We start from the raw sequence: 14,085 nt of genomic DNA, 5'->3' as shown, positions 1-14,085 counted from the left end.
GTGACCTTGTCGCTAGGTCTATAAAGAAAGAGTATAGCTGCAATAGATCTGTTTGTATCAAGATGAAACCAAGGATTGGTCGAGACATGTTCTTGACAATTAAATGAACAATGAACTGTTTTGAATGACTAAAATGCATCAATAATTTGCTGAAACTCTCAACGTGAATCCATTGCTCCTGTTATAAACTTATTTAATGCATGTTTTTCATTATATGTTCAAATGTAGTTCAAATAATTTGCATTTTATATTAAAAAAACACCTGAAGCATAATGTATTGTACTGCTAAACAACCATTAAGGAAAGAAAACAAGATAACAAAAAGAAATAAAATAAGGCCAAATTTGGATGATGAAGGCCTAATTAGAGATCCAAAAGTAGCTGTGAATGTCTTCATATATGTTTACATCTTGCGATCATCTAGAAAGATAACTGGGATTCAAAGACCAGAAAGTTGCTAGATTAATAACTATGCAGGATTTGAGCATGTTGGTATATAATAGGGACACCTTTTTGTTACACTACCACTTACTTATCCATTGTCTCTGCCCAGATAGGGTTCCTATCAAGATGAAAGCTTGCCCGCGTTGAATTTTGCATTAAACTAAATATTTGCATGTATGTTTACTGCCCACTGACATTACATCCTAAAGTACCTAATTTGTGGGAATATGTATGTTGATGTACTGCAAAATCACAGCAGTAAAATCGGCAACAGTTATAGTCAGCATGTCTTTCTGCTCTTTTTTCTTCTTGAACCTCAATAGCTGCCTTTCAGGTGAAGAACATAGGAGACTATTGCTTATTTTTTGAAATATTACACAAAACAATCACCAGCACTACATGCTCTGCATAAACTCTTCAATGAACCACCTTACCTTTATTAAAACATCTTTATCTTGAATTGCTCTGCTTATTTCTATATACGTTTATTCAAAGCATTTCTTATTGAAATGCTCGCACCTTTCACCAAATAAATGCAAATCACTCATTCAACAAATCAACATCAAATCTTCCAAATAGGCTGGAATGTTGTGTCCTGAGCAGTAAGGAGATGGGCATTACCTAGCATTGCCCATTCTCTGGTCTTTGCGACAGTTAATTCTCTGTCCACGGCTCCATTTCATTGGGGGAATCATTGTGTATGCATTTCAGGGCAATTGGGAAATGCTAAAATTGCGGTCTTAAGCACTGCTGAACTCACCCATTCTCTCTTTCCCGCTCCACCTTCCAACTGGGAAGTAGACCCCCTCACTGTCTGACACCCACTTCTTGGATTGGATTCTAAACAATCTGGATCATCACCTCTGCCTGGAATTGGTGCATGTCCTAATTAAATAAAACAAAAGTGAGAGAGCCCTGCTCCTGAGAACGAACATGGTTCAAATAACCTGTTTTATGAGATTTCTTACACTCACCAGGCTCTATAAAGACCCTAACTAACCAAAGTTAAGTCAGATGTGGATCCCTTGCTCACTATGCTTTAGAGAGGCTCAGGTTCCAGTCAATGACGAGGCCCAACAAGGTTGAAGCACATGTCTTGGGTTTCTGATGGTACTCTTGTTCTGAGGAGAACTGCCCAGTATTTTGGAACTGGGCTGCCCTTGTGGGTGGGACCAGACTGATATGCAAATGAATATGTTTCCTTTTGTGAAGGGTACAGTGAGCTAAAACATGGTTGTAAACCATCTTCAGTAGAAGACAATTTATGGAACAGGTTATTTGAGCCATGTGCATTCTCACTAGAGGGGCCCCCACAATCGCGTTCAATTGAATAAAGAGAATACATGAATGTGTTCTCTTTAGCATACATTGTTTCCAGTATGATGATTTAGAGGCAAAATCACATCGTAAGAACAAATGGGCCACATTACGAGTTTTCAGGTAGAGTAACAACGGTACCGGTAAGCTTGCCAGTACCGTTGTTACCGTACCAGCAAACTACAAGTTCTGCTTGCGGTGTCTTTGCGGCCACCAGGTCTGACCTGGTTGCCGTATGGGCACCCGCAAGCACAACATGATGGTGGCACCGTTACGTTATTAACGGTACTGGTGCTACCACCCTCCCCATTAGCAGGTCCGGCAAGGTCGTAATGACCCAGAAAAAAATGAATACCGGCGGCAGCCGTTCCTGTACTACAGGCCCTGCTACCCCCCCAGCCTCGTAATGAGGCCCAATGTCTTTTATCCAAACTAGTCACCTTCCAAGCCAAAAAATAATGACTATTTAGACAGATTGTCCAAGGCTGATTGTATCAGCAAAAAAGATTGACAAGTGTCACAAAGAGGGTTGTGAACGGTGGAATCTGTCAGTTCATTGAGTCCTCGAACTAAGTGGGTGTCCAAAATTCTAAAATCAGCCCCCAAAGGGGGACCAATCAGTGTTGTATCGATGGTGGATTAATTATTGCCATATGTTCGCAATCAATCTAGGCATTAATGTTTGCTGTGTGTGGTAGTACATGAAGCAGGGATGCAGGTATTATAATTACCATTGATAAGTGTCAGTTTCGCAACAGCTCCATGGCATGCTCATGGCATGGGCATGTGAAAGGAATGTGCCTTACCTAAAGATGCATCACGATAAACGGATAGGGATCTGATTCCGTGGCAGTGCATGGGCCACTATAGGGATGAAGTCCCAGCATCGGCTTCTGATACTAAAACACATTCTGTCAATACTTTTGCTTTCAAAGCTTCCATAAAATTATTTTGCTTTACTCAACATAGCTCAGCATTAGGGTGTATCGGATATATCAATGAACCATAATGTGTGCCGTATTATCTCAAATTACATCCATAAAGTAACTATGTATGACTCTTCTGATCATAGGTCTTTGCACCAGTGATAACATCCAACCAGCAATCAAAGTCCTACACTGGTTGTGGATTATAAAATGTAATGTAAGGCACTTGGCATCTTCCACAACGTTCTAAATGTCCAATTTCAAGTCTAAAATGCTTATTTTCCAATTCTACAAACAATTCAGAAGTCTAAGATCAGTCTCTGGTATGGTACAGACCATCTGCAAGAACAAATACTCCTGATATGGTGGGGGGATCTTACACCTACAGGTGGCAATGCTTTGGAAATCCTTACTGCCTCCATGAAGCCAAGAGTAAATCTTCCTGAATTCCCCAGGCAACCTGGAGACTGATCCCTTCACTGACGCCTAGGGCCAGGAAATATAACACACACACACACACACACACTGCACATGCTCTCATCCTCACATATAGAAGAGTCTGTCATACACCTAAGAATGAGAATTCGACAACGCTTATCAAGCTTGATGTTCAGACAAGACAGGGCTACTGCAAAAATGCCTTCCTATCATTGGAATTGTTCTCTGCTGCTGACCCCTTAATCAAATTGCAGCAAGAATCACTTAACCAATAGGTGAAAGGGTGATCTCTCTTATTACAACATGTTTTGAGGAAAAACAAAACAACGAAGTTTGACGTTTTATTTTTATAGAATTGGGCAAATGCTAGTGTTCAGGAAAGGACGTAATTTAAAATCCCATGGCACTTGAATACTCACTGGTGAACAAAGTAACTTGAAGCACTATGAATTCCTAAGTTGGTCACCACCACCTTTCATCTTTCCATCGTTGAAATTTAGAGAACCAATTAGAATGATGCATCACTTAAATACATACTCCAAATAATTATTGTGTGCCTGCAAAAGAATGGTGATGATAAATAAAACACACTAGTTGGCATTCTCCTGTGTTTTACTTTATAGGAGTAAAAGGATATTGATGAGAGAACTGTTTGGGCAGGACCTCTCCCAATGAAAAAAAGAAAAAAATATGAAAATGGAAGGCTGCCAGCATTCTGCTGTCGTCAGAAATGACCAAGAGCAAATATCACTGAAGGTTATTGCAATGCTCAGCGCTAAATGTTCTTAAAAACCTTTTTTGTTTGTTTCTTACAGAGAGAATGTTCTGGTCCTGGATGTATTTTTCGAAGCACTCAATTATGAGACAATTGAACAGAAGAAGGCCTATGAGGTTGCAGGATTACTAGGTATGTTCAGTTTCCACTCTCTACTGATTGAAAGTCAAACAGGCTGTCCCATTCTTCTGCATACCCATTTCCTAGTGAAATGCACCACGTGTTTTGCTTTTGCCTCTAAAGAGACAGATTTGTGCCTAATTTGATTGTTCTATTTTTCTTCAATCAATGCATTTCCTTCTACGATAATCGTTGATCTCTCTTCAGACTTATTTTCTGGAGTCATCTCCCAGCAGAGAGGTGCCACATTCAAAGCCTGAGGCTGTCCCAATGTGTGTATATGGTTCATGGTTGCAAACACTTTACTGTTAGGGTGTGTCTTCTGAAAACTAAAGGAACACCAAGCCCAGAGTCCATTGTCTATGTAATGATTCAAGAATGCCACCATTTTATCATAGACATATTTGTCAAATACAAACCCCTTTGGGCATTCCTATGTTCCCAAAATGCTCTTTTAGTTTGTGTAAAGCAGCCAAGAAACCCTTGCTGGTAGTATTTATCCCCGCCTTTTTTTTCATACGCGTATTGTACATAGTACAGTAGATACACACCAAACTGTTGTAGGGTAACTCGCCAACACCCAGACCAAAATAAAACAGCCCACTAGGGAAAAAGGCTCAGTGCACCCTTTTTCGAGAAGAACAAGAGTTTTATTTTGTATTCAAAAAAGGAATTGATAACAGGGTATTACACATCGACTACCACAGAACTCCGGTTACCTCCAAAATGGTGGCTGTCTTTTAAACGTACAACTCATCATTCATGACACACTCGATATATATAGTGTTTATCCCCCACCCTCATTGGCTGATGCCTATATAAATGCTAGTAGCTCCATGTAGCCCATGTTCAAATTGGTTGTGTTGTCTTCTCATCCATCTTCACCACACATGGGTAACAACCTATTCCATCTTGATGTTCTGCAAGGCAATTGGTTAGACTCAAATGGCACCACCCTATTGTTACTCCTAGTAACGTGATGTACAACTGATCATCAACATGAACTCAGCAGATAATTTTCGAAGTCAGCCTGGGCCTTGCGAGCAAAGCAATACTTTTCTCATCCCAGACATGCAGGCCACACCACTGTATGGGCATCATCTTTGGGTCTCCCTGGTACAAATCGCAGATCATGTTGTTCTCTGCTCCCCCTGTATCAGTTCCCCTCCCAAGAGGTAAACCTACTGTCCCAGTAATCAACCCAGTTCGCAAAGGATTTAAGACCCATTTTCCTGCAAATCTAGTAGTTCAAATAGAATGGCCATCATTCTGGGGGGCGCGGGTGTGATCTTAGTTCATTTTTTGGCAACCCAAGACCTCTGTCTTGACACCCAAGACTATGACCTTTCTGCTGTGCCACAGTCCTTCACCTATTCAACTGCACACAATCCTGCCCCACTGTTCAAAGCTCTAACTGAATACATTTTTATGTGGTGTACATGTGTGTTCCTTGCCGCACTTGGGAATCAGAATCTGATAATCAGGCAAGAGCTGATGCATTGTTGTTCTGTGTCTCCAACATGTCCTGCAAGGATTCAGGCCTACTCTTAAATGCAGCATTAATTCATGCTAGAACTACCTCGCACATGCAATGAATTCTACATAACACTTTCGCAGAGCAAATGGTTAGCTCCCCCTATATGATGCTTAGCTAAAAAGATCATATCAGGATGAAAATGCAACACCAGGAGCCAGGATATTACCAGACTGGAAACCCAAGAAGGGCAAGAAGGAGAATCCTAGTAACAATGTGTGTCCTGCTGTCTACTCGTGTTGTGTCAACCGGTTTCAGTGTGCTGGTTTATTTATGCCAACTTATTCACCATCCTTCCATATAATTAGTTCTTGGAAGAACTTCAAAGAAGCCTAAGTCATATGGGCATGGCACATATGCAGATGATTATCGCAATCTAGATATAACACAGTCCTGAAGAAGGTGGCATAAATAAACTAGCACACCGAAACCGGTTGACACAGCACAGGTAGACAGTGTACAGATTTCCACTGCAAACCTCGTTTTCCAGGACCAGGGAGATCCTTTAAACAAATGGGTCTGTTCTCAGCTGCTGAGTCTTCACAATATTTATTTTTAAAAGTTCTCGATTGAGAGGCCCTTGTCCTCCACTTATTTTAACCACGGCACACTCAGCCACAGTATAGGCTAATAAAGCAATCATTGCCAAAAAACCTGTAGGGGGTTATGACCTGTTTTTTAGCTTGTTACGTGCCTAAGCTCATGGTTACATGATTAACATCAGCCCTCTTCTGGGCCTCATCTGTTAGAATCTTGTAACCCATCATAGTCATCAGAAAAATATCAAGAGACTAGACAATAATCCTCTATACCACAAACAATTTTGATTAAATTAAGACAATAAAGCAAACTGAAGTATTATTTTGTACCTCCTTATTCTATGCACTTTTAGATAAGCGGTCCATCAGCGCTGCTCACGGAAAGTGGTATATAGAGGAAGGGCCAGATAAAAACGTCTGTCTCCTCTTCATCCTTCTCCATTTGTCAACATTAATTGCTGCACAAATATGTATAAATACTTAACAGAGGAATTGAGTTTGTGAGGACACAAACAGGTGGTAACCAGCTTTCTTTGTCCCTCTCCTTGTGGGAGACTGATTCAGGACAACTAATCACTGAGGAGCACTACACATGCCTCTCCTTTTCAAACACATGGGTGATATGTGCTTTCTTTTAATAGACCTTGCTTTGGCATACCCAGTTCTAAGGACTGACAAGAAAATAATAACCCTCCTATTGTGTATCCTCTTTTGTTCAGCCAAAATATTTAAGTGATTGATATTTAGTTAATAAAATGCCACTATTCTTAGAACTACTCTACAACTTTGAAAAACTAACATGTTTGCCTATTCTTGTTGTTTTATCGGTATCCAGTTATTTTACCGAAAACATTTTTTAGGTATTTTTTACCGAAACAATTTTACCGGTAAAATACTGAATTTCTTTTAAAATATATATAAGGGAGAATAAGGGTTAAACAGGTGGGGAGAGTGTGGGGGGGTTAAAACATGTGGAAATGGGTGGCCTGGGTGGGTGAGCCCCCCAAATAAAAAACATAAAAAAAGATCAGTATTTATTCAGGAAAAATGTAAAAATAATCTTAATGTTTTTTTTTGGGTTTTTTTTTGGTAAACTCACATAGAAACGTTTAATCCAGTACCTTTGGTAGGGATGTGTTTTGTGCTTGTCCAAGCTACCAGCCCTATAGCTGGTTTGGTTTACAACTGTATGTGAACAGCAGACTTTGGGTGGTTTGGAAACCAAGCAATAGCACATGAATACACTGCTTCCCCTCCCACTCATATCTAGTCATTTATTTTTTCTGAATGCATAACTTAATTAAACACTGTTTATGTTCACTTCAGCTGTCCTGTTCTACTCTACACATAAGTGAAATATAATGTGTTTTCTTTAAATGCCAACAACATAGTTCATGATGTTTTGATGCTACAGGGTCAAACAGATCCCTTAAACTATTGTTCTTTGACAATGATGATACTACTATGTTGCTTGAGGCACAAGACTAGCGCTGAAAGGACAACCTCTCAAGTCAGTGTTTCTAGGTGTAGACTCTAAGTGATTTCAATCCAGCACTCCAACTAAGTCAATGCCTAGTATGGGATGCCTAATGGAAACCCTTATTTATATATTTTTATGTCAAAAGTTTGTTTAATTCTGGATAAGTTGCAATGGATTGAATAAGATTACTTTAAACTAAGAGATGAGTATGGAAAGTTCTATACTAAATACTCACTCCTATTGCTTTGGAATGGACTGGACCAGTCAAAGATCTGGTCAAGGTTTTGGACTTCACTCGCCACCAGACAGGATTCAGGGCACCTGGACTCTGCTCTCAGCAAGACACTCTGGTCTGCGTGGCCTCTTGGACTGGATATGATGGGTTCTGGGTTACAGCTCTGCTCTGCGGGTCTGGATCTGGGTTCTAGCACAGGGTTCTTAGCTAGAACAGCAAAACAGCACAGCCAGGCTGTTGGATTTTGTGGTGCCCCTTGGAAGTTTAGGGGTTTGAATCAGGTTGCAAAAGATTCTGAGGGCCAGCTGAAAAGAGTTCAACTTTTGGGTTGGGCCTCTCTGCTTCAAGAGTCTGGATTCTGGGTCTGGTTCTAGAGTCTGGAGCCTGGATCTTCCTGCAGGGTGCTTCGCCAAGAAATCAGTTGATGAGTGGAAAGTGTGTGTGTTTTTCTGTCCTCAACAGTCCCTCTTCATCTATTTCCAAAGGGTCGTGGGGAGGCCGATTATCTATGCTCTACCCTCTAAGGATCTGATAGGTCAGAGAATGTCCCCTCTCCTGATTTGAGACAGGAGCAGTGTGTCATATGTGTCAGAGTGACACTGTGTTTATAGCCCAAAGGAAATCCCTCCACTTTGCTTTTACTTAGGAAATCTATTTTTCCCAAAAAACATGTTTCCAAGATACACAATTTGTTCATCATACATAATTTCATGACATATTGCCTAAGGTACATTTCTGTTCAACTATCATTTTCCTACGAGCTATGGTTCATAAATGACAACTTTTTTCGCGCTTTTGGTGGGTTTCTCAATGTTAGTTCTGCACCAATTTGTATACATGCATGCACATCCCATCTGGGCACATTTCTGTAAATTTTCATGTTCCAAACATAAACACAGTGGCTACAATATGAATAATTTCCGGGTTTCAGTCTCAGAACATCGCACAGATTCCAGCTTAGTCTTAACTGTGAGGGAATTTTTCATTTTACCAATCTCTAAGTTTCATATTTTTGTCAGTTCAGTACACTTTGCTATACGCATATTTCTAAACATACATTTACTTCCAATTCAATCCACATTTTCAGTCTGGCTCTCCCCCAGAGCTGGGCTGAGTCAGAGGGTCACATGGCTCGCCATCCTGCCAGAGCAGTTGTTGTGAGTTACACCCGAATTAGCATTCCTATTCAGTTGAAGGAACTCATTGGTTCTTGCTCAGGGCAGCATAGGAAATCTCCTCCCCTTCTGATTAACATGCCAATGTGAAATGCTCTCCTTTTGGTGGGAAGGAACAATGTGTGAGTTTCTCAGGGGAAGAAGGCCTCTTGGAAGTTTTAACTGAATCAGGTTACCTTCTGGTCATTTTTAACATAGTTCCTTGTGAAAATCAATGTGTGGCACTCTTATATGGCATTTTGATGGAATTCTCTTCTTTGGCATATTTAAGTTCAATGTTCAACTTTACACATAAGTTTTAAATCGCCGGCTTCTGACAGAGGTGAGTAACGGCACTACACCCATTTTTGACAGCTTTCTTTCCATCAAGTATCTTTAAAAGAGGATTTTTTTCTGATAACCTATGATTCTTGCTGACATTGGGCCTCATTCCGAGTCTGGCGCTAACCAATGGCGCTATTAGCGCCTTGGTCGGCGCCGGACCCGTACCGGCACCGCACTGGTGGAATGGGAAATTACCGCCCAATTCCGAGTTGACCAGGGCGGTAATTTCCCATTCCCCAGGGCTCTTCCCCATTCCCAAATGAGCCCCCATAGGGCTCAATGGGAATGGGGAAATTGCAAATAACGGTGACCGTACTTTACGGTCACCGTTATTGGCTTAAAAGCCCCTTTGCGCCCTCGTTCCTAACGCCTGCTAAAAGCAAATACAAGTGTTTTCATGGCTTTATGGAAAGCTAGATGCGAGGTTTCAGATCTTAGGTGAGGTGGAAGGGAGTTCCATTGCAGGGCCGCAATGAATGGGAAGCTAGCGCCACCTGCTCTGGCTCATTTAATTTTGGACAGAGTGAGCAGGTTGGCATAGGGTGTTCTGGTTGGTCTAGAAGATGCTGATCTGTGTATTCTTTGAGTAAGGTATTAAGGGGCTGTGTGGTTGATGCATTTATGGGTTTGGAGCAAGATTTTTTAAAGAGGACGCGTTCTTTGATGGGTAGCCAGTGTGCCTGTTTCCTGGCAGGAGATATAGGGTCCCTTTTAGGAATTCCAGTGGCAGCACAGAGCACTCTTTTTAGGACAGTTTGGAGCTTCTCCATGTTTTTTACTGCTGTGACTGCAAAGTAGGCATTGCAGTAGTGTAGTCGGGGCCCCATTATAGCCCTAGCTATGGTGAGGCTGTTATCCTTGGACAGGAATGGTCTGGCTGCATTAAGAAGCTTGCCCTGGAGTCTAGGTAGTCTCTAGGGATTTTATCATTTGAGAGACTTCGATTTTGATGTTGTCATCATGAAGTAAAGGAATTAGTTGTCTAGTTTCTTTAAAGTTTCAGTGGATCCAATCAGGAGTAGTTCAGTCTTGTCACTGTTCAAGCACAACCCATTCTCAGTCATTCAAGCTTGGGCTTTCTCCTCCAAAAAACCTGAGCCAGTTGCAAATCTGGACTGCCTGGATGGTAAAAGGCCTGCGAAAACAAATTCACATCTCACTGACACTAACACACCTGGCACAGCAGGGTATCAGTCTTAAATACCATTTAGACCATGCTCATCAGTTTTCCACCACAGGGCATGTCTGGTCTCAACATTGTTCTCCGAAACAAAGAAATCAAGAAATTGCCTATAGTCCCCGTTTCCCCCATCAAGCCCTTAAACCTTAAACTGGTCACTCAGTCAAAGGCCACCACTGTTAAAATCATATAAATATCTAAAATTGTATTTGAAGATGTGTATGTGTCAGTGACTGGGCAGGCACACAGTTCATATAAGCAAATACATCCTTGCCATGGGACATAGGCCCTCTGCTCCTATAATTCTGCAAGACTCAAGATGACAATGGGCCTCATTCTGAGTATGGCGATCCAGAAATAAGGGTGCAGGTAGCAACATACGGCACCCCTTTCCAGACCGCCATACTACAACGATGCCGGTATGGGCCACAGATCCCGCAGCAGATCTGACCTGCCTGGTTTTGAGGCTTCTACCGGCATGGTTGTCATGGTTGTCACGGAAGCAACGGCACCGTTAGAAACGGTGCAGGTGCTTCTGTGTCCCCATTTCCAAGGAGTCCTATGGGACTCAGTGGAAATGGGGAGTAACCGTTACCGCCGCCCTTGCGATAACCCAGTGGCACTGGGATATTAGACGGCGGGACGGCTGTTACAGGAGTAGACAACACTCAGGGTCTCTACATTTGTTCTGCTGCCTACTGGCTGGGTTTCCCGCAACCCCATAATGATGGCCAATGTCATCAGAAACAAGATATAATACAGCCGTGGACCAAAATTGAGTAACAGATGGGACTGCAAAAATGACTGTACATGGTTCATTCTTACAAACACTTTCCTGTTCGGGTGAGTGCTATGAAAAATGGAATCAGATCACCTTGCGCAGTGTATATTTTGAACTTTGTGTTTCATGCATACAACCCATTTTTCACAGACATTTGTAAAATATGAAGATAAGTGGTCATTCTTATGTTACCAAAATGCACTTTGACTGTATGCCAAGCAGACATGAACCCTCACAGGAGCTATTATCTTCTTCCCTTTCCCATTTTGATAGCTCTAAAAATTGTAGCCGGAATGCCCCAGACTGGAATGATAACCTATCTGGAAATAATTGAAATGGTCATTTTAGGTTTTGAGAATGTACTTTACTCAGTAAAACAAGTATAACATTTTTGTTACGGCGGCATTATATTCCGGATGTGATGGTTGTAAAAGAACATTGTAAGATTTAAGAAAAGCCAGTTTGCAATATTAGTACATTTAAAAATCCTCCAATGTTTTGAATAGCTTCTTTTTCAAACAATACACACCTCCTTTTTTGGAAAGGGTCACAGTTGGATTACAACCAATGAGCTGTTGCTTCTGCAAGCACAAAGGCAATGTTTAATTGTGCAGGCTACCCACTTATTGGTGGGTAGTGGTGCATAACTCACACATTTGCTACATATGCTTAAACACTAATTGATGAAACATGGAAAACAAGTAGTGCTATTGTTCAACCTGCAACAAAAGAAAAGATGTGATGTCTGGAAGGTTTGGAAATAATCTTAACCTCTGCCATTGCTTGGGGCAACAATCCAAACCTTCGATCTTCACCTGCCAAGCCATTACAAAAGGAGAAAGACCATGTTCAAATCAGGCTTGGTCTTACACCAAAAGAGGCAGCCCAGCCCAAACTGCTAGGTCACATCCCTTCAAGAGACCACAAGCATCCCCAAACATATTAAGGCCTTGTGGACTGATCCTCTAGTCCATTACAAGGACTGTCAGAACCCTTGCGAGCACTGCAACTATAGTGGGTTCCCGTTCATGTGCACCACACATCCTGTCCCCGAATGAAGATGTGTGTGCCACATTGTGGATTCACTGGGAAATGATGGGAACATCAGGGAGAGGGTGCATCACTTCTATTGGTCCTACGTGGATAGATCATTGATAGTGCCTACATGGTCCTATGTGGAGAGATCATTGATAGCGCACACGCAGTTACATTGAATGAGACCCTTGAGGCGGCAGTCATTGTCAGTGGCTGGACTTTAATGTACAGTGGGCCTAGTATGAAGGCAGCATGGAGTACAAGGTAGGTGAAGGTGAAGTGTTGGTGTGATGTCCTTACTATGGCAGGGATATTCATTTATGATTGTATGACCTCCTCACCCTTCCACCAGGGATGTGACCTTCTTTTGTGCCCTGAGTCTTGAGAGACACTGTGATACAGGGGCCTCTGTGCCCGGGATGATGCATTGGGTCCTTGAGTACAGGGCAAATTAGGTTGAGTGTTGTGTGTGAATGTGGGGCTCTCGTAAGGGGCAACAGGTTGATATTGGTTCCTCGTCTTCGCTTGATTGACTATACTCCACTAGTAGAGTTGCTTTACTTTTGTAGTGGGACTGGGAACCCAAATCTTAGGAGAAGCATGTGGGAGGAAGTGTTAGCACTTGGTCAGAAATCAGCATGGAACACTTGGGCCTCAGTACAATTATCAGGCAGGGTTTTATTGTGTTCCCAGGCAGGCACAGATTACTGCCAAGCTGACTCTACAGGACCACAGGCAACAACCAATGACAGAGTATAATGGAGAACTACACTATGGTACAAGCCCCTCTGGCTGATGCAATTGGGCGAGACTTTAATATCAACCGCAAGGCCAGTGACAACTACAAAATGACATACTAGATGCTGCTTTCAGCGACATTTTGGGGCAGCAAGATTGAATCAGTTGAGATGGATGTGGCCTGATTCCCAAAAAACAAAGTAAAATATCTGAACAAGTGGCAAAAGTGGGGGCAGGGTTGTACAGTCAAAGAAAAAACAGTTCTCTTTTATAACAGGGAAGAGCCAAGATGCAGAAGGATGCTACAGGAAATGAAGTAATTATCTGCTGTTGATGACGGAGGGTCGGGATGACCCATACCCTGAACTTTTCCTTGAACAATGGAATGAGTACACAACACTCAGGGTCTCTCTACATTTGTTCCAGTACAAAGGCCACCCAAGTTCCCAGCACTTAGACCACCCCCTGGTACATGGTAGGGGAACTGCTTAACATGTGAGAACACAGCAGTATACTTCTGATGGTACCAAAAAAAGGTTGAATCCAGCATGGAAGTGATGACATTATGGTGTTTCCAGACTAAACCATGCAAGTATGCAGGTCATTTAAAGGAGTGAAATTGAGGCTCCAAGACTTTGAGATCTGTTATATGTTGATTCAAGCTGAAAAACTCAAGGTCCTGTGGAATGGAAGGTTGCAGTTATTTTCCTCTCCACAGGGACAATGTTATTGGGAGCATCAATAAGATCTCTGCCTTGTGAGGACTGGGGACCAGGCATCATCAGAAATGCCTAACTATAATGCCTTGGAAAATTGGAGGAAGACATGAGAATCAGATGGTGTAAAGATAGCCACAACGCCTGAGGCATCACAACACACGGAGCAAAGGGGCACACCTTGCATTGTGTCAAGATGTGCCCACAACTGGTGAGAACTCGAGTCATATGGGGGATCAGACTGGACTGACTGAAGAAATCCCTGACAGAGTGAAGCAATACATTAGTGATATTGTGCAGTGGCAGCTACCAGTTAATCTTAGCTGAT

At 42.1% G+C, this 14,085-nt stretch overlaps 1 protein-coding gene across 1 annotated transcript in view; it reads left to right on the top strand.

The window, feature by feature from the left end:
- The window catches only part of ASIC2 (acid sensing ion channel subunit 2), a 2,197,477-nt gene that overhangs the window by 1,946,706 nt on the left and 236,686 nt on the right, over nt 1–14,085 (top strand). Inside the window, exon 7 of the mRNA XM_069634090.1 lies at nt 3,941–4,032. Coding sequence (XP_069490191.1) covers nt 3,941–4,032 — 92 coding nt within the window. The remainder of the gene's footprint in view (nt 1–3,940; nt 4,033–14,085) is intronic.

This window comes from Ambystoma mexicanum, chromosome 13, assembly GCF_040938575.1.
Source record: "Ambystoma mexicanum isolate Mex_15411 chromosome 13, UKY_AmexF1_1, whole genome shotgun sequence".
Taxonomy (NCBI): domain Eukaryota; kingdom Metazoa; phylum Chordata; class Amphibia; order Caudata; family Ambystomatidae; genus Ambystoma; species Ambystoma mexicanum.
This window is presented reverse-complemented; position numbering and strand designations above follow the sequence as displayed.